A 22,718-nucleotide genomic window follows, 5' to 3' on the forward strand; every position below is an offset into this window, starting at 1 on the left:
CGCGCCGTATGCAGCTCCTGCCACTCTAGCCAACCATGGCACGACTGAGGAGGAAAGCGTGCATAGCTCTGTTTCTTTTCACGCTGTTCATCTTTGGGACCATGATGGGACTGAGGACCCTGAAGCCCAGTGACGGCTTCTCGGACTTGGCTCCGGGCTTGGAGCTCCTGCCGATGATCGGAGGAAAGATGGACCGGCGCTCAGTGTCCAGTGATGGGACCGCTTCCCCGGGTCAAGCCCGTCCGCCGGACAGCAACGCCAAAGCCGCGTTGTCTAACACCGGCCCCGAGGGGACCATATTTTATGATGTTCATATTTTCTACTATATGTGGTACGGCAACCCACATATGGACGGTAAATACATTCACTGGGATCACATCCTAGTCCCGCACTGGGACCCTAAGATCGCATCCAGCTACCCGAGAGGGAAACACATGCCGCCCGAGGATATCGGCTCCAGTTTCTACCCCGAACTCAATCCGTACAGCTCTCGGGATCCGGATGTGTTGGAGTCCCACATGGAGCAGATCGGAGCATCAGCAGCAGGTACTGTAAAAAAAATGCAAACCGGCACCCTGAAATTCTCGGAGAGACGCACAAAAAAAGAGCTGAGTGTTGTTATTTGTGGTCAGCAGCTTTACAGAAATGTGGCTTCTGTAAGCACAAAGCTGCCTCCTTTTTGCTGAAGGGGCTCGACACATTTTTCAGCACCACACATATACTGGACAGCTCCCCACACGCTTGGTCCTCAAATATCTGCTGCTGCGCTTTCATCCTTCATTAGGTGTACATCAGAAGCAAACTAATGTTTTTAAAGATGTTTAGCTATCTATATTAAAACCGAACCTTATACTACTTTAGTATTAAAGCATCACCAAGCCCCAAAGTATCTCTGCAAGTACCTTTATCTCTTTTAAATGTCATGAACTGATAATAGTTGTGTTGCAGTCTCATCAAAGACTTGTATGGCTCCCTTAAATTCAGTACAAGTTTATTCCCTGGTGTCAAGTAACAGCGCAGTGTGTCAGCCATCAGCAGCCAACACATGATAGGCCCTGATGTGTCTGTCCTGCGGTGCAGTAGGTTACTGTACACCAGCTTGAGTGATGAAGGCCATCTAACCCTGAAACCTGGGAATCATGGGAGGTCCAGCTCAAAGTTGCTTAGTTAAAACCATCCATTTAATTAGAGACCTCATACTCAACTGTAAATAGATCTGCTTGACTTGGTGACTGATTTCCTGCCACTAAAATGAATAGTAGTAGCCGTCTTCTTGATACACAAAGACATGTTTGGCTATTGTAATCTAATAGTCTCCACAGCTCCACAGCAAGTGGACATGAGTTTAATAAATTAGTTGTGAGTGCATATACAGTGTGCCAGTTCCTACCTCTTGCCAGGCACCGCTGTGGCTGATAGAAAACCATTTTTCAGCCAGCGTGAGTTTATGAATTTATGAGCTGTCACACACTCAAACTGTTGCCACTAAAACAAGGCATAATAAATAGTCCTAAGATGACAAGTACATATTCATTAAAAAAATTAACTGTCCTCCACAGATCAGCGGATGTACTGTATTGCTGTGAACCACAAAGAGACACTAAAGGATAATCGCAGAGAAAGCAACATTACTACAAGACAACAATAACTTCACATAAACACAGTTAGCTTGAAATCCATGCATCTTTTCAGCAATCCATACAATAATATTGTTAGAGCTTCATATACATTTTGTAATTATGTTCCCATCAGAAGGTGATGGTGCTCTAAAGTGTTAATTCGTATCTTTGATCAAGTGCTTATCTCCCTCTAGGTGTCCTGGTCCTGTCCTGGTATCCTCCTGGAGTAGCTGATGACAACGGGGAACCTGCTGAGGATTTGGTACCAGCTGTACTGGATGCAGCATATAGACACAACCTCAAGGTAAGCAGTGTCAGCACATTTTATGTGTGTGTGTGTGTGTGTGTGTGTGTGTGTGTGTGTGTGTGTGTGTGTGTGTGTGTGTGTGTGTGTGTGTGTGTGTGTGTGTGAGAGAGAGATGTTTTTTAGATGAATCATCTATTTTAAACATTAACTTTTTTTCTCTTTCCTTTTCACTGACTTTTATTGAAACTCTAAAAGACAGAACAATGAAAAGGAAATCAGATAGCACACTATATAACAATACTGCCAAAGTATAACTAAAGTAAGCTCAGATCATATAGAAATATAACAGAGTTTACAGTGGTTTTGAACTCTGTTGGAAAAATTACATTTATGAAATTCATTTTAACTTTAGGACTCTAACTTCCTGGAAAACACATCAGTGACTTTGTCATTTCTGTCACTCAGCAGCTATTCTGCATGTCCTTTAAGAAATACAGGAGATGCATCTCTAGAGATTTCATTTGACCAAATCACTTACAGAGGAGATTTTTAACCTGAACAGGGCATTTTTGTGGTTGGATAAAGACTATAACAAAAAAAAAATATGTCCGTAATTTGCGCCAGTTTGTTATGATTGGAAAAAAATATATTCAGTTACCAACAGACAGACTGCCTCTCAAAAGGAAAGCATAGTGCCAATTTAGTACTACTACACAACAGTAGCCACTGCCCAACATGCATGGATACTGTGCTCATGGATTAATGTACAGCAAATCACCATGATAAAGAATCTAGGCCAGAGGGCAGCAGCTAGGCTTCTCCTAATTCCTAACAGCTGTAACAATGTCCAAAGTTATCTAATCTTAAGAATTCCTCATATCTATGATTTACACTTAAATAGTGGAGCTGATGGTTGCAAAGTGTATATGGCAGAATAGGTCCGTAATTACACAACACTTTATCATCTGCATATTTGTATTAGTTTTGAATGCGCTACACTTGAATTATTTGCATAAATAATTGGTCCTCTTTGATAAAATCAAAGAGGACCAAACTCAGATCCCTGAGGTACTCCACTGAGAACAATGAGCCATATTGAATTGTGTCTGTGGAGTTTCACTCTGCAGTGTGGATTAAACACCAAAAATTATCTACATGACATTAAGTGCTACGTAGACAGTCGTTAATATGTGCAGGCTTGCTTACGGTCTTTCATAGTGGCTCGTTGTGTTGGCTTTTGTGGGTTCAAAAGAGAAGTCTTTACAATTGATGATTTCTATGAGCAAAATAGACCTAAAGTAACTCAGCTATTTTTTATTTTGTTATTTTTATTTTGAGCTGTTGCAAGAGCCAAAGTTGAGGCTCACATTTGAAAAAAATTAGAATTTCTGTCCACTACCGTTTCTAAAACCTCAGTGACACGGGACCAAAAGAAGGATTACTGGTCTTTCACAGAGTTATACGAAGAGCTTAACACTGCTTAGGATAGTAATCTCGAACCAGTGTTATATGTGGAATTTGTGGGTGCTAAGGCCTTCTCAACTTGCTGTGCTGCATCCTGTAAAGCTGCTCTCTGCTACTCGGGATTTGAGTCGGAATACTTGCAGCTGCAGTGACTTCGTCTCTGGCATTAAAGCATAAAATGTGTCAAAGAGCTGCTGCTGTTGCCGCTGGATCAGTTGTTGAATGAACTCTTGAACACATTAGTGGGGTAGAGAGCCGTGGGAGGTGGTGCAGAATGTGGGTAAAACCACATGACCAATTGCCAATTAGGTTGGAAAATGACAGCGGACATAGCTGAGTCTGTGTTGGTGCCCCTGCTGCACTGTATTGAAGGCTTATCAAAGTTTTACAGGCAGTGTTTGCTTGTGATCAGATATGATTCATGTCAGATGCTTACCGAATACGGATGGAGGGATTGGGTGAAGAAAGACAATGAAGGGGAACGAGAGTGAGGTGCTAGCAGTACGGGATTTTCATCAGCACTGTGGATCGGAATAAGGAACTAGAAATAAAATTAAGAAAGTTCTCAGGTCTGTATGCTCTTATGTGAAGAATAACAATGACTTAAGGGCCAAGATCTGAGGACTTTTCCTATGTTAAAGCAGGTGCCATTAATAATACACCACTGCATTTGTATATCTGTTTTATTGATTTAATCATCTTAATAATTTTCTATACAAAAATACCAAACATTTTTTAATATCAGCCTCTAAATTTTGTTTCTCTTTTTTAATATATGTAATTTATAATCGAATGTCTTTATAATAAAAAAATTTTACAGTTTAAAAATGACAAATATGTACACAGGTAATAATATTTCCATGAGCCTCTTGAAGTATATTTACCTTTAAATGCACAAGACCAAAAATCATTATTCACAAGTTGTATTTACAATTTGCAAAAGTTATCACCGAGGTTAATTACAAATCATTATTGCAACACAAGTCATTACCATGCTGGTGTTTGCATTCTGTTGTGCACATAACGTTAATTTGATTTCAGCAGAGATGTGGCCACAAACTGGCCTCATTCTCACTATAAACAACTCCGATGAGAGGCAGAAGAGTTGTCAGGCTAGCCTGTCAGATTTAATATCATATTGGGGAGTTTTTTCTGTTTGGTTGAAGGCAAAGAAATAATGCATCTCTACAAGGGCAAGACAAGAATGCAGGGATTAGACATGCATGGATGAGTTGATGAGGTTTTACACATAATGCTGTCAGTAGAGAAGCTAATAGACAGAATTTAATGCCATGCTATATTGTCATCATCGGCCCAGCAAGCATGGCATTTTCATAAAAGCGCATGTGGAAAAACAGACTTTGACATGCTTTCTTCAAACTGCATATCGGAGTATCTTATTGCTGCTTATCCTTGTGTTTAATGAAAACGCGCAGAAGGTCACAATCAGAGCAGTCTCCAGAAAGCGCTGGAATGAAATTATTCAGAGTTGAGCGGAGTCTTTCCAAGCATCCTCTTCCAATTCTCCTTGGTTTTCCTGAACTGTTATGTCTGCACAGAGCTACATTCATCTTTAGATTGCTTCCTCTTGCATAATTTTTAGGAAAATGCTGACAAGGTAAAGAACTTTGGCTCTGATAATTTGGAACTCTGATGAAAAACAACCTTAAATCATTTCTGTGCTCTTTTCCACTGAAAGGCGGGACAAAAGGTGGGAGGGAAGCCCAAGTGAGGAGGATGGATGGTCCCACAGAAGGCAGAGGCAGCAGCCAAAAATGTATCAGATCAGGATTCAAGAAGCTCACATAAAGTGGCTGTTTGCTTATCTGAGAAATGCATGAGTGAATGAGCAGTTTTGTTTTGAGTCCTCACAGCCTTGGATAGTCTACTGTATGATATCAGAAAAACACATTCATAAAAAAAGACAAAAAATATCACAAAGGGAGGAACCTCCAGAAGCTATGAGCTATCAGTATTTATGATACCTGTCTGTGCGTACCTTGTTTCCATCTTTGTCCTTTCTTGACCTGTGCTGTCTTGCATGTTGCAGCAACAATCCTCCAAACTTAGGAGGAGTCTGGCACTCGTAACTGATGAATATGAAATTAACTTTCCAAGATTTTCATGGACAGACTAACTCATTAGGGGACACTTACTCATAACCCTTAAATATCCAGTAGCAAAGAAAAAACAAAATATAAAATCAGAGAAGCTGGAACCAAAATAATATGCCACATACATTTTAAAATTAAGAAATTATAGCAAAACTATGCAAAGAAGTGTTTGCATACAGACATTTAAACACAGAGTAAAATTAATAATAAAAATAAAAAACATTGAAGGCTTATTAAAGTAAAGGGAAATGCTACAAATGACCAGTGACATGGTTTTGGTCCCCCTTGTGAGTCTGTCTCTATGACAGCAGGATGTAATGCCGAGCTGATAACGCATTTATATGAACCCAAAGTGATAGATGGGGGTTTAGATAAGAGGAATACAGTGAATTGCATACAACATTTGACCTAATTGCACATTTACAAGTTAGACTGAAGGTGAATGGAAACTGGAGAAGAGCAGGCTCACTAAAAACAAATCCAGCTTCCATCCTGGTAGCGATCCCACGCCACATTGCTAAAAACACACTGACCCCTCTTCGGGTAATGCTGCAAAAGAAAGCAATGTACTTTTTATTATATAAGTTGAATAGCATCTCAGTAGCACCCACACACGGCTCATGTTGGAGAGCACATCACATGGAGCCTCCACAGCAGTGCTGCTGCTTGACCTCAGCTTGAAGTGGAGCTGAAATAGTCCTTCTGCCCAGGGGAGGGTGGGGGCGGCTTGGTGGGGACAGGGTAGGGGGGTTATTGGAAACTGGATGTAGGAGAAAAAGAGCAGAGGGGATATGTGCATCATGGGTCCCATGACTCAGTTTGAGCCTGTGAACAATCTGCACCCTGAGGGGGTGCAAAAGTTCTATCTCCTAAGTAGGCCATGAAGCTACACAGGGGAATATGGCCCATGGGTGCCCTATGATGGCATCAGCCACACTTCCTTATTTCCTCATGCACTCAGTAGCTACATTTTTTCTTACATGAAACCTGTACAACCTCGGTGTATATCCACCGACTTCACTCACTGTAGAATGAAAGTGATATTAAATTGATCTAATTGTCATAAAGGTCTGAACCTATATTTTTGTGTTGGTGCTCATCCTTCCCTTTGCGCTTTCTGCATGACATGGCACTAAATTCACTCTGCTCAGCACAAAGCACACCGGGGCTGTTCCAGACTGCACTGTCAATGTTTATGAGGTATTAAAATGCGTTGACTCTGTCTCATTTACTTCTAAATTACCACAATGTAATCAGCCAGCGCGTTGGGGAAAATGAGTTTTCTAGTGGCCTGCGCTCCGATGTAGTATCTATTTTCCTCTGTTATTATCATGTTATAATCATGCAGCTTCACGATCTGCAATATCTCATAGATTTTTTTTGTGGCTTTATCTTACTGTACTATCTTATTGTCTCCGTCATTTTCTCTCACTGTTACTGCCAGAGAGTTAGCTACATAAATATTGATTTTAGAATATGATTCACTCATATGCCCGAGACCTTCCTTCCTCAATCTCTTTTCAAATTACTCTTTTGCAAAACAAAGTGCCTCTTGCACCGTTAAAATTGACATTTTTTTTGTACATAAAAGCACTCAGTATCATTATTAGTAGCAGAAGTGATCCAGTTATTTGGATCCATCCTGACCGTCCAGAAGGACACATAACCATTAATTCGTTAGTACTCTATACTTAACTCCATAATGACAATATGGATCTTATAGAAAAACTACAAAATACATCTATTTCCAATAACAAGTAGGTGAACTGCCATGATATTTTAGTGGACCTTTGCAAGCACTGAATTTTTAACAAAGATAAGCCTTGGATCATGTAAAGTGGGCTAAGGCATCTTTGTTTAGCTTACTCAATGGCAGCCTACATCCCTTTAGATCAGGGGTAAGGAAATCCAGGCCTCGAGAGGCGGTGTCCTGCAGGTTTTAGATGTGTCCCTGATCCAACACAGCTGATTTAAATGGCTAAATTAGCTCCTCAACATGTCTTGAAGTTCTCCAGAGGTTTGGTAATGAACTAATCATTTGATTCAGGTGTGGTGACCCAGGGTGATATCTAAAACCTGCAGGACACCGACTCTCGAGGACTAACGTTCCCTACCCCTGCTTTAGATGCTTCCATCATCTCAAAAAGGACATTTTCCTTTCACATTGTTCCTCTCGAGTGTCCAGTGCTGGAAAAGTGGTGTTTCTCTTTGATCATGCATTATTCAAAGTCACTGAATTCTCCAGGCGCACCTTAAAATATACAACTTAAGCACTTTTTGTGTACATGTCACTTCAGATCCCTTGTTCCTCTGCTACGTTTGTTCATGAACTGTAAACAGCCATTTCTAACAGAGGCATTAACTGTGAGTGTTACAATAGTCTCCAGAGGCAGACCACTCAGGCTGAAAAACAGTTATAGTGTAGCAGATTTTGTCATGAACACGGAGCAGAGAGGAAACATGGTGCTTTGATGTCCGTGTAAGTGGGTAACATTTGTGTTGGTGAGCCCTCTTAGTGTTATAGCCTTATTAAAGGGTTTTTAGAAAACTGCAGTGAGTCTGTAATAAGGTACAAGGGTAAAGACACCAGACTCCTGATGCCACGCATTGCTTTGGGGCTGCACAAGGTCAAAATGGTGCATGACTAACATGTTTTGCTGAATTATAACAGTGAGACTCATTTTCCTGAAAAGGGGCTCAGAGGTCTGATGAGCTGTGATACCATCTGACTACAAAAACAGTGGTTGGGAATTGCAGTGTGACCAACATTATTGCAACCGTGCCCAATCAAATTGTGATCTCTTTGTTTTTAATATGGTTACTTCAAAGATAGGGACCAGGTCTGAGACTGCTCAGTCACCATCTTCAAACCCATGTTGGTGCATCAAAACAGTGATAAAATGGGGATAAAACAGCAACAATCTCTTTGAGATAATACTGTGATTAATGATGATAAAGCTCTATTTGTTGTCTGCTGCAAATATGTTGCTATCCACACTTGACCTGTAGTGGTGTACTGGAGCCAGACATGGAATCCATGCATTAAACGCAACACTGTCAGCCACAGACTGGGTCACATTGAAATGTGGAAAATTTATTGCTTATACAGTTATAAGCAAACAGGCACAGCTAGTTCTTTTCAATAACGACAAGCATTTTACCAAGAGCAGTATTATCATACCCTGATGAAGATAAGAGAATGAATGGATGCATGGATGGATGGAAAAATAAGAAGCAAGTAACAAAATAATACAGTGTAAGTTCAGGTTTTACGCATGTTTCTCTCTGAAAACACTTAATGGTTCGTCTCTCCAACTACTTTGAACTAGATAGCAAAAAAAATCAATCTAATCATTCGCCAAACACCTTTCCCTGGTTGCATAGAGGTTGTGGTCCTATGTTTACTCTTGTATGACTGAGGCCTTATTGAACTATTTTTGTCTTAGAAACATGTCAGACTTTGATTGATTACAAGCCAGGAGAAGTTACTGTCACTCTCGTCAACTTTCTATGAGGAATCCCCCCCTGGGAACGGCTGACTTTTAGTCAATACTTCTCGAGGTCGTCTGTAAATGCTGACCTTGAATGATACATAAATTAATAATGTAGTTGTATAATGAATGAAAATGAACATGCATATTGCTTTATCATCTCCCAGGTTGCATTCCACATCCAACCATACAGAGGACGAAACGATCAGAGCGTGCACGACAACATCAAGTACATCATTGACAGGTGGGTGCATGTCTGGCTGCGCTTCATCACTGAGTCAACTCAAATAGAAAGCCATTAAGATTGCATGCATAGCAAGAAAAACAGCAGTTACAACACTGAAATACTTTTAGGGTGCATTTCGGCTTATATAAAGCCAGTTTCATGACTTATGGATGAGTTCTTCAAGCAAAAGCCATTTTAACTTTTAACTTTTACATGTGGGGTTGCTCTGAAAAAGAGGACCTTTCAGAGATTTACTAACTCAGAAGTCCCAAACCTTGAAAAGATATTCAGTTTAAGCAAGAAATGGTATACAATATTTTTATACTTTGTCTCAGTGGTAGGGTTTATCGTTGTGTAATTAAATGTTCTGTATTATATTATTTTAAAGGTATGGCGACCACGGAGCCTTCTACAAGTTCACTACCAGCACAGGGAAGAGTCTTCCTCTGTTTTACATCTACGACTCCTACCTAACTCCACCCGAGTCCTGGTCTGAATTTTTGACTCCCACCGGCTCCCACAGCGTGCGCGGGTCAGCTTACGACTCCGTCTTTATAGCCCTGATTGTGGAGGAGCGTCACAAACATGACATCCTGGCAGGCGGCTTCGATGGCATGTACACTTACTTTGCCTCCAACGGCTTCTCCTTTGGCTCTTCTCACCAGAACTGGAAAGCCATCAAAGCTTTCTGCGATGGGAACAACCTCCTTTTTATCCCCAGCGTGGGGCCTGGTTATATTGACACCAGCATTCGACCCTGGAACAACCACAACACACGCAACAGGGTGAACGGACGTTACTACGAGACAGCCCTGCAGGCGGCACTCAACGTGCGCCCAGAGATTGTCACCATAACATCTTTTAATGAATGGCACGAGGGGACGCAGATAGAAAGGGCTGTGCCTAAAAAAACTGTGACGCGGGTTTACTTGGACTATCAGCCACATGGACCTGATCACTACCTGGAGTTGACCCGCCGCTGGGCCGAGCAGTTCAATAAAGAAAAGGAGCAGTGGCTCATGTGAGCTTTCATCAAACTGACTTGAAACGGCACGCCGTAGTGGAAGTGTGTGCACACATGACAGAGGAGGCGAGAGAGCGATTGATTGATATAGCTTTGAGTGCAGAAGGACATGCTGTTACCTTTTTTAAACATTGCGGATGCGAGAGGTCCTATAGATGTGTGTGCAAATTCAAAGATAGGACATGAAGTGTATCAAAAACCCAGACTTAAAAATGCTCTGTGGGTCTGTCTCTAATCTCTTCTCCTACACAATTGGTATGTTGAAATGTCTGCCTGATAATTTATTGTATTTCTAAATACAGTAAGCCCCCAACTCATGCCCCTTTATATAGTGAAATAATAGAACTGAAGACACTGTAGTTTTCATTTATCCATAACATACAATATGACCCTTTACCCAGGTTCAGAGAGCTTTTTAAAATGGTGATCATGTGGTGTTTTACAACTTGTCACTGTCACACATCTCTAACAAACATATTCTTATGAAATAAACAAACAAACAAAAAAGTCTTTTTTATGATTTTTGGAAATCCTTTAATATTTGGAGCTTTTTGTTGTGAGCTTAAAATCAGTAAAGCGAAAGCTACAGGCAGGAAAGACGGCTTTGCATAAAGAGAGAAAAAACTGAAAACCCCCCCCTCCTTGTTCTTTCTGATCATTTGTAAAGGTAAATTTGAAACATTATAGCATGTTAGCTCAACTTGTAAAAGCACAGAAAATGACAGTTTCTCACAGCAGATCACCTGCATCCATTTCACTCGATCTCTAGCATCTTCCTCACGCCAACCATCTGCATGTCCTCCTGCCTGAAAGCATCTATCTTCAGCATCCTTTGTCCAGTGCATCCACCATCGCCTCTCTAACCTTGCCTCCAAATTGAGAGTCACCCTGATATCCTCATTGCTAATTCTGTCCATTCTTCTCAGTAAAACCTTTCATTACTGCCACTGTCTCTAAACCATATATCACAACAGGTTTCACTACCACCTCAAACTCTTTTACTCTTGCCATCCTTCAGCAACAAACTAACCAACCAAGAATACTAATTTCTGATCTACCCAAATAAAATCGGGTAATTTCAACCGCTCCTTTATTTCCTGAGGCCTCTGGCACAGATTTTACTCTAGGTACTACTATTAACACAACCCTCCCATTCATCAGCACAAGCTTGTGAGTCCCCGAGGCTGGGATTGTGTCTCCTCCTAGTCTCAAGCTGGGGATCTTTCCCATATAACGTGTCAAGTACTACACCACAGACCCACTATCTACCCAAATACAATTGAAGATTGAGTAATTCCTATATGAAAAGACTTCACTGTAAGCATATGGGACCTTGTTTTTTTTTTTTTCTCCACTGAAGCAAGAAGTCAGGACATGAAAGGCTACGGCTCAAAGTGATTGAACGCATTAATGAATATAAACCTGCCCACTGACTGGGGCACCCTGGGGCACACTCTGTATGGACTTGATTAAGATTCTGATAGCTTTTAAAATGAAAGGTTTCGCAGAGACCGGCATTTTTGAGAATAAAAGTGGGTTCTCTGAATGATCCTAAGTTGATTTCCCTGTCCAGGGTGCCAGTTTGTAAGTGGTTTCTGCTCCTTTTTAAACACTTAACATTGCTCTATTGATTTCACCCTCCATTAAGAAGCTGTTTTGAGTGAAAATCCAGACACCAGTGGATAAAGACAGAAATAAATCTCTGATAGCTTCTTGTGCATGGATAAAACTGTGAGACTGGGAAAAAATATAATTTTATTGTGGATTTGCCAATGTTGCACCATCTGTTAATCAAGGTCCAATCAGACACTGAAGATTTAATCATGTACTCCAGTTATTAACATTCAAATGAGAGGAATTTTACAAATTATATCCATGTGCCAACGAAACAACTCAAATGTTCCAGTATTAGTAGTCTACAATGTAAAACAGGATTTACTGTAAGTGTTGATGCTAACAATTGAAGTGCAATCTTCACGCTGACAGGAAAAAAATAAATGACAGGATTAAAAAACAAACAAACAAACAAAAAACCCCACAAAAAACAGTTTACAGCCCCCTTAAATAAAAAGTTGATTTATTTTATCACACACATTCAATCAGACCATTAAATAAGTGCTTACTACAGCTCTGATCATGTTGCGAAAAGGCTGGCTCAAACCATTCTTTCGCCCATGACCACATTACTTACTATACAGCTGACCTATTTCTGTATAAATGATAGTTAAAAGCTTAAACTCCCAAATAATGTCATGACAGAAACACAAACAAAATATGCTCATCTAAGACATAAGAAAAAGATACCCAAGACTTTGAAGCTGCCACTGGAACAAAATCGTCCATCAGCAGTTTCAGTCCTCCTGAGATACAGTCTTCCCCGGCAAAGGCTGATTCACGGATTCATCTCCTCCCAAGTAGCCCCGGGTCAGAGCTGGTTGTGCGTGATTTTTGGAGTGTGGAGAGTTCAAAGGTCATTCTTCCCCCGAGTGCTCTGACAGTCCATATTTGTGCTTGAGCACATCAACCGTAGAAGAAAGGGCACTGAAATTAAAATTAAAGTCATTTCTTGTTTAATGTACCAAGTCTACTTCAGAGGAAACATGGGTGGTTTGGGGGCAGAGGGGGTGTTAGGGTCAGAGTGAGAAAGAAGAGTGTTAACACGATGCGACAGACTGACTCTAAATATGTTTTTTTTAATCACTCGTTTGTGGGCCTGATATCCAGCCTCTCCCTGTAACACTGGAAGAGGCTGGAAACGTGGATATTTCAAAGTAACAGTGAGTCAGTTCGGATGCATGCATTCCCCTTCTTCAAGCTATGGAATAAACTGGTGATATAACATTAAACTTAAGTCATATGAATAACTTCCACCTCTAATTGAGGTCACTTGAGCAACGTATGACTGCTTACTTTGGATATTTTAATACATCAGACTCAGAGTTTACTTTTGCTCAGTTCTGGTTTGAAAATGTTTTTTCCCAGTCCATTTTTTGTCAGTGGAAAAATGTGTCTGAAGTACTCTGAAGGAGTTTAAATTATACGTTTAAACATTCAGTTACAACAGTTAGTTTTATCTCACTTGGAGAGAAACTATTGAAACAAGGGATGAACTTACCAGCCTGGTCTGATGATCCTGTATTTGCCGAGTACTGACAGGTCGACTACTGTTGATCCGAGGCGGCTCTGGTCTCCTATCGGTCCACCATCCACAACCACAGCTAGTTTGGGCCAGAGCTCCTGGAACTCCTTCAGAGGATAAACCCAGCAGCATTTAGGGCTACACACATACACTCACTGACCGCTATGTTCAGTACACCTGTTCAACTGCTCAATAATACAAATAATTAATCAGCCAATCATATGGCACCAAGTCAATTATTTAAACAGGTAAAGACAACCTGCTGAAGTTCAAACAAAGTATCACAATGGGGAAAAAAGATGAATGAAGTGAGTTTGATTTCTTGCCCATCACAGTGAATTCACTTTACTCAATTCTTAGTACTTACATGTACTTCCACTGTGCTGGTCTGTGAGCTGATGTTGGCACTTGTGAGTGCGAGTGGTTCCCCGCACATCTGACAAAGTTGCCTCATAAAGGGATGATCTGGGATACGTACACCTACAAGCTGAGGAAGACATGGATGTGTAAACAACAATTCACACTTAGGATCAAACAATTTATTTTCAGCACTATTCAATTAAAAAGAAGCAAACTCACTGAGGTAAAGGGGTTCAGGTCTGTGTTCAGTTCTTCAGACCTTTCAAACACCAGGGTGACAGGACCGGGGAGCAGGTCACCTAACAGCTCTTTTTTCACCTTCACCTTGCAGTACCTGCACATGACATCACATTACCATACTGGTGTTTACTCTAGCCCAAAAAACTATAAAGAAAACAACATAAATGACCATTAATGACTGCATCACTGCAAAAAAAGCAGCTGTGTTTTATTTGATTTGTATTTCTGGGAAAATGATTCTCTGCTCTGATCCTGTTTTGTTTTTTGTGATGAAGTTTTGAACTCATGATGTCACGACACCAATTTGCATTGTGGAAAAATTGCTTTGGGCCATTTCAACATTTTCTGAATTTTAATGAAGCAAACGACTGATAGCCAAAATAACTATTTGATAATAAAATAATTGTTTTTCAGGCCAGAATATTTTTTTGGAATATCCACCATTCTCTGATTTAATTTGTTTCACATTAATTCCCACAAAGCTTTAACAAATCTCAAAGAACTGCGACATGCCTGCACGGCGATAGAACATACAGTCACAGAATGAAGTCGCGAATAATAATTACCGAGGTGTCCTTTGACAGCAGGTGTGCCTGTCACTCAAAATGTAAAATGTGTTATTTGAGTGGAGATGATATCTGTGCCTCATGCATGTGTGACTCTTCTGGAAATGAGTAATATGTTTGTGCAAAATAGTTGGCTTAGAAAAACAGGACTGCACTTACAATGAAGCAGTTACACAACATGTGCCCTGATTGAAGTGAAATAAAAGCACACTTACTTATAGATATCCTGAATTTCCCCTACACAGATGGCCAGCGGCTTCTGTCCGTTTCGTCCTTTTGTGTCATACGTTTTTCTGACGGCGTCGGAGTTTTGGGCCAGACATGCCAGGCCATAGATGGTATCTGTGGGCACCGCAACAATGTGACCCTCTTTCAGAGCCTTTACTGTGCAGCTCAGGATTTCAGCACCATCTGCAGTTCAAAAACAAGGGGTGTTAATGAGACGTCATCCACAGAAGGACACAACGGTATGAATGGATGGTGTGAGGAGGTTGGGGCATCTAAATGAAAAACTCTACTCTAAACATGTTCCCCTAGCTTCATTGCTTTCATTTTCCTTAATGTATAGGTACAAATTTAGGCTCATCAGCTATCGTGAATGCAATGTAAATACATTAAGGGGAGTGATAAAACAGGAAGAAAAATGTATAGCGTAATGTGTTTGTTGACTACCAAAAAGTACACACCTGAAGTAGCTAAAAAAAAACAAACAAACCCAAAAAGTACACAACTGAAGTGTTAATAGGTAAGCAACCTGATGAAATCATACTCACACAACTGAACAGGTGATGTAACACCTTTCCAGATGCAATCTTACCTAATCCCAGTATATACTATATTTAACCATCCAGATTCATCCAGAAGTGCATGCATGAGGTCAAACACTGATGTTGGACTCGCAGTCTCTGCTCTAATTCAACCCAAAGGTGTCTGTCGGGTTGATGTCAGGACTCTGTGCAGGCCAGTCAAGTTTTTTCACACCAAACTCGCCCATCCATGTCTTTATGGACCTTGCTTTGCGCACCGGTGTGCAGTCATGTTGGAACAGTAAGGGGCCATCCCCAAACTATTCCCACAAAGTTAAGAGCATGAAATTGTCTAAATTGTTTTGGTGTGCTGAAGCATTAGGAGTTCCTTTCAGTGGAACAAAGGGGCCAAGCCCAACTTCTGACTAACAACCCGACGTCATAATTCCCCCCTTCACCAAATGCTACACTTGGCACAATGCAAGTTCTGTTCTCCTGGCAACTGATTGCCAGATGTAAAAATGTGATTCATCACTCCAGAGAACACGTCTCCACTGCTCTAGGGTCAAGTGGCAGCGTGCTTTACACCACTGTATTGCTTTGCATTGCACTTGGTGATGTAAGCCACTCAGTCATGGAAACCTATTCCATGAAGTTCTCTACACACTGCTTTTGAGCTAACCTGAAGGCCACGTGAAGTTTTGGAGGTCCATAGAAACAGACAATGCAGAAAGTTGGCAAGCTCTCCACACTATACATCTCAGCATCCGCTGAGTCTGCACCGTGATCACACTTCATCAGCCATGAAGTGGTAAAATCACACTTCATGGCTGAGTGGTTATAATACCACTCACAGCTGACTGTGGAATATTTAGTAGCGAGGCAATGTGACAACTTGCTGCACAGGTGGCTTCCTATCATGGTAGCACGCTGGAACTCACTGAGCTGCTCAGAGACCCATTCTTTCTCAGATCTTTGTAGAAGCAGTTTCAAAACATTAGGAACACCTGTCAACATACACTCGCCATCTTAGGTGATCATATGTTGTACATTTCATTCTACACCTGTTTAACTGTTAAACCTGTTAAAGCAGTGATTGTCAACAGGATCTGCTGAAGTTCAACCCAAGTATCCCAAGAGGCAGGATAAGTAATTTAAATCCATTTGGATAGGGCCAGATGAGGACCTGAGGTTTTCACACAGGACAGAGGCATGAACGTTAGGTAGTTTGGGGCTTTTAATAATTTCTTTAACGTTTGTTTTCCTTTTTCTACAGTGGAATACAGCATACATAATGACTAAAACAACAAGAATTAGGTGTACAACTTTGAATTTATTTTGGATTTCTGCCACTAATTTCTAGTTTGGGCAAAAAGCTGTATAGATACAAAGTAAGCAGTTCATCCTAACTGGCAGTGCTCACTCTACTGTGACTTAACTGGAGCTTAGTTTTAGATGTTAAAATCACTGTGAGTCACACATAACAGGAAAACCAGGAATCTGATGCAACATGGTGCAGTATTTACGTTGCTTAGCGCCAATCAGAGCGTTTCACCTGTTTACAAGCAGGTGAATGGCTGTTTACAAACACACCCTGCTTCACTAAGCGAGACCTACGTCCACTTTGAATGTTAGACACATTTACCTGTTTCGTCCCGATGGACCGTCGGTCCGTTGGAGGTCGGCGGTAACAGACGTAACACTTTAGTCTTGAGCTCTTTACACATCTCTGCTCTGATCCGACGAGCTGCGACTGAACCGTGAACTCCTCTAGATATATTTACTAATACAGGAGCAATACTACAAACCAGCTTCATAAAATCAAGCGTTCATCCGAAGGACTAGCCTGTCTCACACAAGCAACGTGTTGTCGTGGGACCAGATGATAGAATTCTTCCGGGTTACGCCCCCCAAAACATGACGACACCAATTTACTTAAAGGGCCAGCGGCACGGAAAAATGCAGACTAATACCAATGACAGCCATAAAAACGAGTATAATTTCACACTTCAGATATACTTATAGCATTTCTAAAGAGATATCTCTCTATCTATCTTGCTAAACCGAATGCCAACTGCATTCTTTAGCTCATTGTTTTACCCTTTGCAAATAAATAAAAATTATGAGCCTGGTTTTCATTATATCAAAAATAAATTTTTTTAATAAAATACACCACGTTTAGGGAAAAAGAGGAAAAACAGTAGTGAATAAAAAATTTTTAATACGAGACACTTTCACTGGGAAAAACAAACCTATGTTGTTGTTTTTTTTTGCTATTAATAGGGAAAAAAACAACAAAAAACCAAACAGATTATTAATTTCAAGTGAATTTCTCAGAACTTTGAGTAATTAAGTCGAAAATGGGAAACTATACCCCGAAATATGCCCTTTCACTCATTGGTGCCTTTTTTTTTGTCCCTCCCCAGTGGTAGAAACATATGTGGGCTGGGCAGATAGTTCCTTCCCTCGTCACTCACTAATTAGTAAATTATAAATCACCTGTGCACACCTGCTTAAAAACACCCAATTCCCTTCGTCTATGAAACACGCTGAGCTTGCAAGACAAATGTGTGTTTGATCATGGCCTCGGAAACTGGTAAGGTCGCCTGCTGCCCTCCAGCTTTCATGTTGTCAGCAGGTTTTTCCAGGTATGTTTTGAACACTTGCAGGTTGCGCAGAGGATCTGCCGTCTGGGTGCGTTGATGAGGCAGGCTCGGAGACTAGCCAGGTGAGTCACAGCATGACATTTTAGCCTGATGGTGTTAGCCATTTTAACCAACACGTCCTCCACAGGTTCTACAGGACATCGAGGACAGACTGGTGGACCTGTCTGAAAAAGTAGCCCTGTGCAAAATGATCGAGAATGACTTGAAGGACTTGCGTCGTACCCTAGAAGTGAGTTCTGGTCTCTGAATTGTACTACAAATGGTTAATGGTTTTTAAAAATGATACTGGTCATATGTTACAGAGGAAATCCCCCCAGGATGTGTCCACACCACCCCAGGATGTGTCCGCACCACCCCAGAAATGAAGAGAAGAGGAAGACTCCTCCCAACTGCTGATTGCTATCTAACTAAATGAATGAATTCTATTATAGTAACACAAATAAAATGCTTCACCAAGCAAACATTTCAGTGATAAGGTTTTATTAGTATTATATTGCTCTCAATTCAGAAAGTTACTCATATTTATATGAAACGCATAAGCAAACAGTTTCACATTATACATTCTTTTAAAAATACAAATTCTTAACATTTCCTCACTCTTTGGGTGTCAAGACATTCCTTTGGAAGCATGTCGTTTTCCTCTTTCTCCCTGCCCCAGCCGTTCCTGGAAAATATAGCCTGTTTGGCGGTAATGTTGATGGCAGAAATTCCAAAGAATCTACACTTGTGACAATCTGCTTCCAAACAAATGTCGCCACAATTGATTTGCTGACACTACAGCTTGATGCAAATATCAGCCACGTGAACTTGGCCAAAGAGAAAATTTCTCTGTCTAATGATAGAAACCAATAATTCACATGTTAAACTGAAGCGTACGAAAATGTGAAATGATCAAACTGGAGGGAATCCTAAACGTGTTTAAGCTTAAAACAGAAAATATCTGATTAAAACAACAAAACTGCCAAATACTTAAACATGCAAATCCAGCTGATATTAAACCAATTACAGAGGCGATGGGGTGGCTGTGAAACGGTACTTTATGGATTCACTAGAGTCCAGATTCACACCATTCAATGCAAAATGTTCAGGAGAACCATAGCTCAAACTATTTTGCAGCAAATGTTATTTCATGGCATAAGTAACCATTTAATCTTGGAGTCATTAAGTGAACTTGTAAATACCACACTTAAAATTGCATAGTTGGGTTCACCAATGATTTGTATGAGAACCTATAATGGTGAATAGGTACGACTCCCGGTGGTATTTTTATTTCTTTGTGGGAATGATTTTAATATCCACTGGAGTCAATGTCAGATTTAGATGCTCCAGACATCTAATTAATATTGTATTATGGGAGGAAGTTTGCCTTGTGGCACCTATAAATTTCCTGAACCACACACAAAAAAGGAGCCAGATTCAAATTTTTTTTTCTTTTTTTTTTTTTTAATAAAAGATTGATTCTGCAAATTGGAAATTAAAAGCAGAATCACAATGTCTGCATCTGTTATAGAGCTGAGTTTAATTTCTTTTTTAGTCAACGCTGCAATATTATTGCAATATTATTATATTATATTGGGAAAGCCCATTAGACTTTCCCAATATCACAAGTGGAAAATCTCCATGCTTTTGCCTTGGTGTGATCTGCTGCTGGAATGGCTGCCTGAGAGTCGGTGAATGTGAAAACTGAGTGTGCCAATATGTCGATTACTAAAGCAGAGACCCATCAAGGCAAGAACAATTAATGTTATAAGGCCAAGAAGCTCTACTGCCATTTACAGGGCATAATGCCTTTACTCTATCATCATTGCATTGTGTCCCATGCGAAACAATACTGTTAAATTATACTCTGAGCCAGAGGCTATACGTTACATATATTTTCTTACAATGTGGACTATACAGAAGCCCAGCGGCTTGTATAACTATTCAACTAAAACACAGCAAAAACATCTTCTGCATAAATGTGACGGGGAGAAGAATGAACAGAGAGTATACATTAGGTTCAAACTCTGAGTTAACAATTCAAAAGTCTATACAAAAATACAAATTCTAGAATAATCTACAAGTTTTTCAAAGATGTTTACACTAAAATGTACCATATTTACACTGTCACCAGGACACCATCTTTTAAATGCTACTTTACAGGTTTATACAAAAACTCTGTAGTGGTGCTGCAAATCAGCCTAACCGATATGCAGAACCAACTTTACAAGTTAGTGTGCAATAGACAGCGAAGAGTGCAGCAAAAACGAGGGCTACTGCAAGTGTGGGCCGTCCGGCAAGGAAAATGCATGTCTGAGAAACAAATTGTGGGAACCAGGGAACAGTTATGACTTGATGCATCCCTGAGAGGGTCACAACCCTAAAGAAGATGGGATGTTGACAGTAGTTCTTTATAGTTTAGTTGTGGGCAAGTTTTTGCAAACAAGCAGATCCTAGAGGATATTTTGCTTGACTGTGCAGTTACCTCTTTTTACAATACTTACTACGTTTTTATGAAGGTAAAACAATTCAGTAACAAAAAAAGCAGCTCAACTTAAAAAAAACAACATGTGATTGGAATAAATTAATAGATTATTTCTGCTATCTCAAAGACAACAGTATCATTATACTGACAGAATGAGGCATTTAAATAAATTAACATATACAATTTTAAGTTAGTTTAAGTTATAGGCAACTTATTGACGTTATGTCGCTTAAGGAGACAGGCAGATCTGATCACAGGTTCTCAAAAAAAGTAAAAAAAAAGAATCATCACATTATCTGGACTGCACTAGGCTTCCTAGAAAACAAAACAAAATACTGAGGAAATCACTTCATATTATAAGACAGCCACGTGAGAAGCTGTGTGACCAAGCTCTTTAAATTCCCGCTGGGAGCAATGCATGATTAAAATTGTAGCAAAATCCTCTCATATACAGTGCATTATGGTTATTTGCATACCAGCCTAAAGCATTTGTTAGGACCTGTAGTACAGTACGAGGATACAGTACAAGGACAGACGAGTTTTGTTTTCCTGCTAAGGTGTGTGTGACCTTGAACAGGACAATGAAACTCTAAATTATCAGTGCTTGGACAACACTTGGTCATTTCAATCAATTCAGAGTGGATATCTTGAGGATTATTATAAGGAGTTCATCTTTTCAACAAAGGATCTACTGCCTTTTCCCTGCATTAATTAGCGTTTAAGTTGCTAAAACCCAACTACTGCAATGAGACTCAACAGAAAAGTTACACATACTTTGTATATACAGGTCCTTCTCAAAAAATTAGCATATTGTGATAAAGTTCATTATTTCCTGTAATGTACTGATAAACATTAGACTTTCATATATTTTAGATTCATTACACACAACTGAAGTAGTTCAAGCCTTTCATTGTTTTAATATTGATGATTTTGGCATACATAACTCATGAAAATGCAAAATTCCTGTCTCAAAAAATTAGCATATTTCATCCGACCAATAAAAGAAAAGTGTTTTTAATACAAAAAAAGTCAACCTTCAAATAATTATGTTCAGTTATGCACTCAATACTTGGTCGGGAATCCTTTTGCAGAAATGACTGCTTCAATGCGGCGTGGCATGGAAGCAATCAGCCTGCGGCACTGCTGAGGTGCTATGGAGGCCCAGGATGCTTCGATAGCAGCCTTAAGCTCATCCAGAGTGTTGGGTCTTGCGTCTCTCAACTTTCTCTTCACAATATCCCACAGATTCTCTATGGGGCTCAGGTCAGGAGAGTTGGCAGGCCAATTGAGCACAGTAATACCATGGTCAGTAAACCATTTACCAGTGGCTTTGGCACTGTGAGCAGGTGCCAGGTCGTGCTGAAAAATGAAATCTTCATCTCCATAAAGCTTTTCAGCAGATGGAAGCATGAAGTGCTCCAAAATCTCCTGATAGCTAGCTGCATTGACCCTGCCCTTGATAAAACACAGTGGACCAACACCGGCAGCTGACATGGCACCCCAGACCATCACTGACTGTGGGTACTTGACACTGGACTTCAGGCATTTTGGCATTTCCCTCTCCCCAGTCTTCCTCCAGACTCTGGCACCTTGATTTCTGAATGACATGCAAAAGTTGCTTTCATCCGAAAAAAGTACTTTGGACCACTGAGCAACAGTCCAGTCTTGCTTCTCTGTAGCCCAGGTCAGGCGATTCTGCCGCCGTTTCTGGTTCAAAAGTGGCTTGACCTGGGGAATGTGGCACCTGTAGGCCACTTCCTGCACACGCCTGTACGCGGTGGCTCTGGATGTTTCTACTCCAGACTCAGTCCACTTCTTCCGCAGGTCCCCCAGGGTCTGGAATCGGTCCTTCTCCACAATCTTCCTCAGGGTCCGGTCACCTCTTCTCGTTGTGCAGTATTTTCTGCCACTTTTTCCTTCCCACAGACTTCCCACTGAGGTGCCTTGATACAGCACTCTGGGAACAGCCTATTCATTCAGAAATGTCTTTCTGTGTCTTACCCTCTTGCTTGAAGGTGTCAATGATGGCCTTCTGGACAGCAGTCAGGTCGGCAGTCTTACCCATGATTGCGGTTTTGAGTAATGAACCAGGCTGGGACTTTTTAAAAGCCTCAAGAATCTTTTGCAGGTGTTTAGAGTTAATTCGTTGATTCAGATGATTAGGTTAATAGCTCGTTTAGAGAACCTTTTCATGATATGCTAATTTTTTGAGACAGGAATTTTGGGTTTTCATGAGTTATGTATGCCAAAATCATCAATATTAAAACAATGAAAGGCTTGAACTACTTCAGTTGTGTGTAATGAATCTAAAATATATGAAAGTCTAATGTTTATCAGTACATTACAGGAAAT

At 40.5% G+C, this 22,718-nt stretch overlaps 2 protein-coding genes across 2 annotated transcripts; one reads left to right on the top strand and one right to left on the bottom strand.

The window, feature by feature from the left end:
- Nucleotides 1–35: 35 nt before the first annotated feature.
- Nucleotides 36–10,497, top strand: LOC116320900 (glycoprotein endo-alpha-1,2-mannosidase-like protein). Its single transcript, XM_031740630.2, has 4 exons — nucleotides 36–546; nucleotides 1,814–1,923; nucleotides 9,103–9,179; nucleotides 9,550–10,497. The coding sequence occupies exons 1-4, from the start codon at nucleotides 36–38 to the stop codon at nucleotides 10,184–10,186; spliced, it is 1,335 nt and encodes a 444-aa protein (XP_031596490.1). The 3' UTR covers nucleotides 10,187–10,497.
- A 1,423-nt stretch (nucleotides 10,498–11,920) lies between these two features.
- On the bottom strand, nucleotides 11,921–17,130 carry yrdc (yrdC N(6)-threonylcarbamoyltransferase domain containing). Its single transcript, XM_031740716.2, has 6 exons — nucleotides 16,882–17,130; nucleotides 14,706–14,901; nucleotides 13,904–14,018; nucleotides 13,692–13,811; nucleotides 13,301–13,431; nucleotides 11,921–12,726 (listed from the first exon to the last, which is right to left on the bottom strand). The coding sequence occupies exons 1-6, from the start codon at nucleotides 17,051–17,053 to the stop codon at nucleotides 12,657–12,659; spliced, it is 804 nt and encodes a 267-aa protein (XP_031596576.1). The 5' UTR covers nucleotides 17,054–17,130; the 3' UTR covers nucleotides 11,921–12,656.
- Nucleotides 17,131–22,718: the final 5,588 nt, after the last annotated feature.

Source organism: Oreochromis aureus, linkage group 11 (assembly GCF_013358895.1).
Source record: "Oreochromis aureus strain Israel breed Guangdong linkage group 11, ZZ_aureus, whole genome shotgun sequence".
In the NCBI taxonomy this organism is placed as follows: domain Eukaryota; kingdom Metazoa; phylum Chordata; class Actinopteri; order Cichliformes; family Cichlidae; genus Oreochromis; species Oreochromis aureus.

Bases quoted from the DNA above. Each gene is read 5' to 3' on its own strand.
- LOC116320900 (XM_031740630.2), top strand. From the start codon at position 36: ATGGCACGACTGAGGAGGAAAGCGTGCATAGCTCTGTTTCTTTTCACG. The intron at 547-1,813 runs GTACTGTAAAAA...ATCTCCCTCTAG, and splicing joins GATCGGAGCATCAGCAGCAG to GTGTCCTGGTCCTGTCCTGG. The intron at 1,924-9,102 runs GTAAGCAGTGTC...ATCATCTCCCAG, and splicing joins CATATAGACACAACCTCAAG to GTTGCATTCCACATCCAACC.
- yrdc (XM_031740716.2), bottom strand. From the start codon at position 17,053: ATGAAGCTGGTTTGTAGTATTGCTCCTGTATTAGTAAATATATCTAGA. The intron at 14,902-16,881 runs GTAAATGTGTCT...TTTGAACTGCAG, and splicing joins GGTCCATCGGGACGAAACAG to ATGGTGCTGAAATCCTGAGC. The intron at 12,727-13,300 runs GTAAGTTCATCC...TTTTAATTTCAG, and splicing joins AGGATCATCAGACCAGGCTG to TGCCCTTTCTTCTACGGTTG.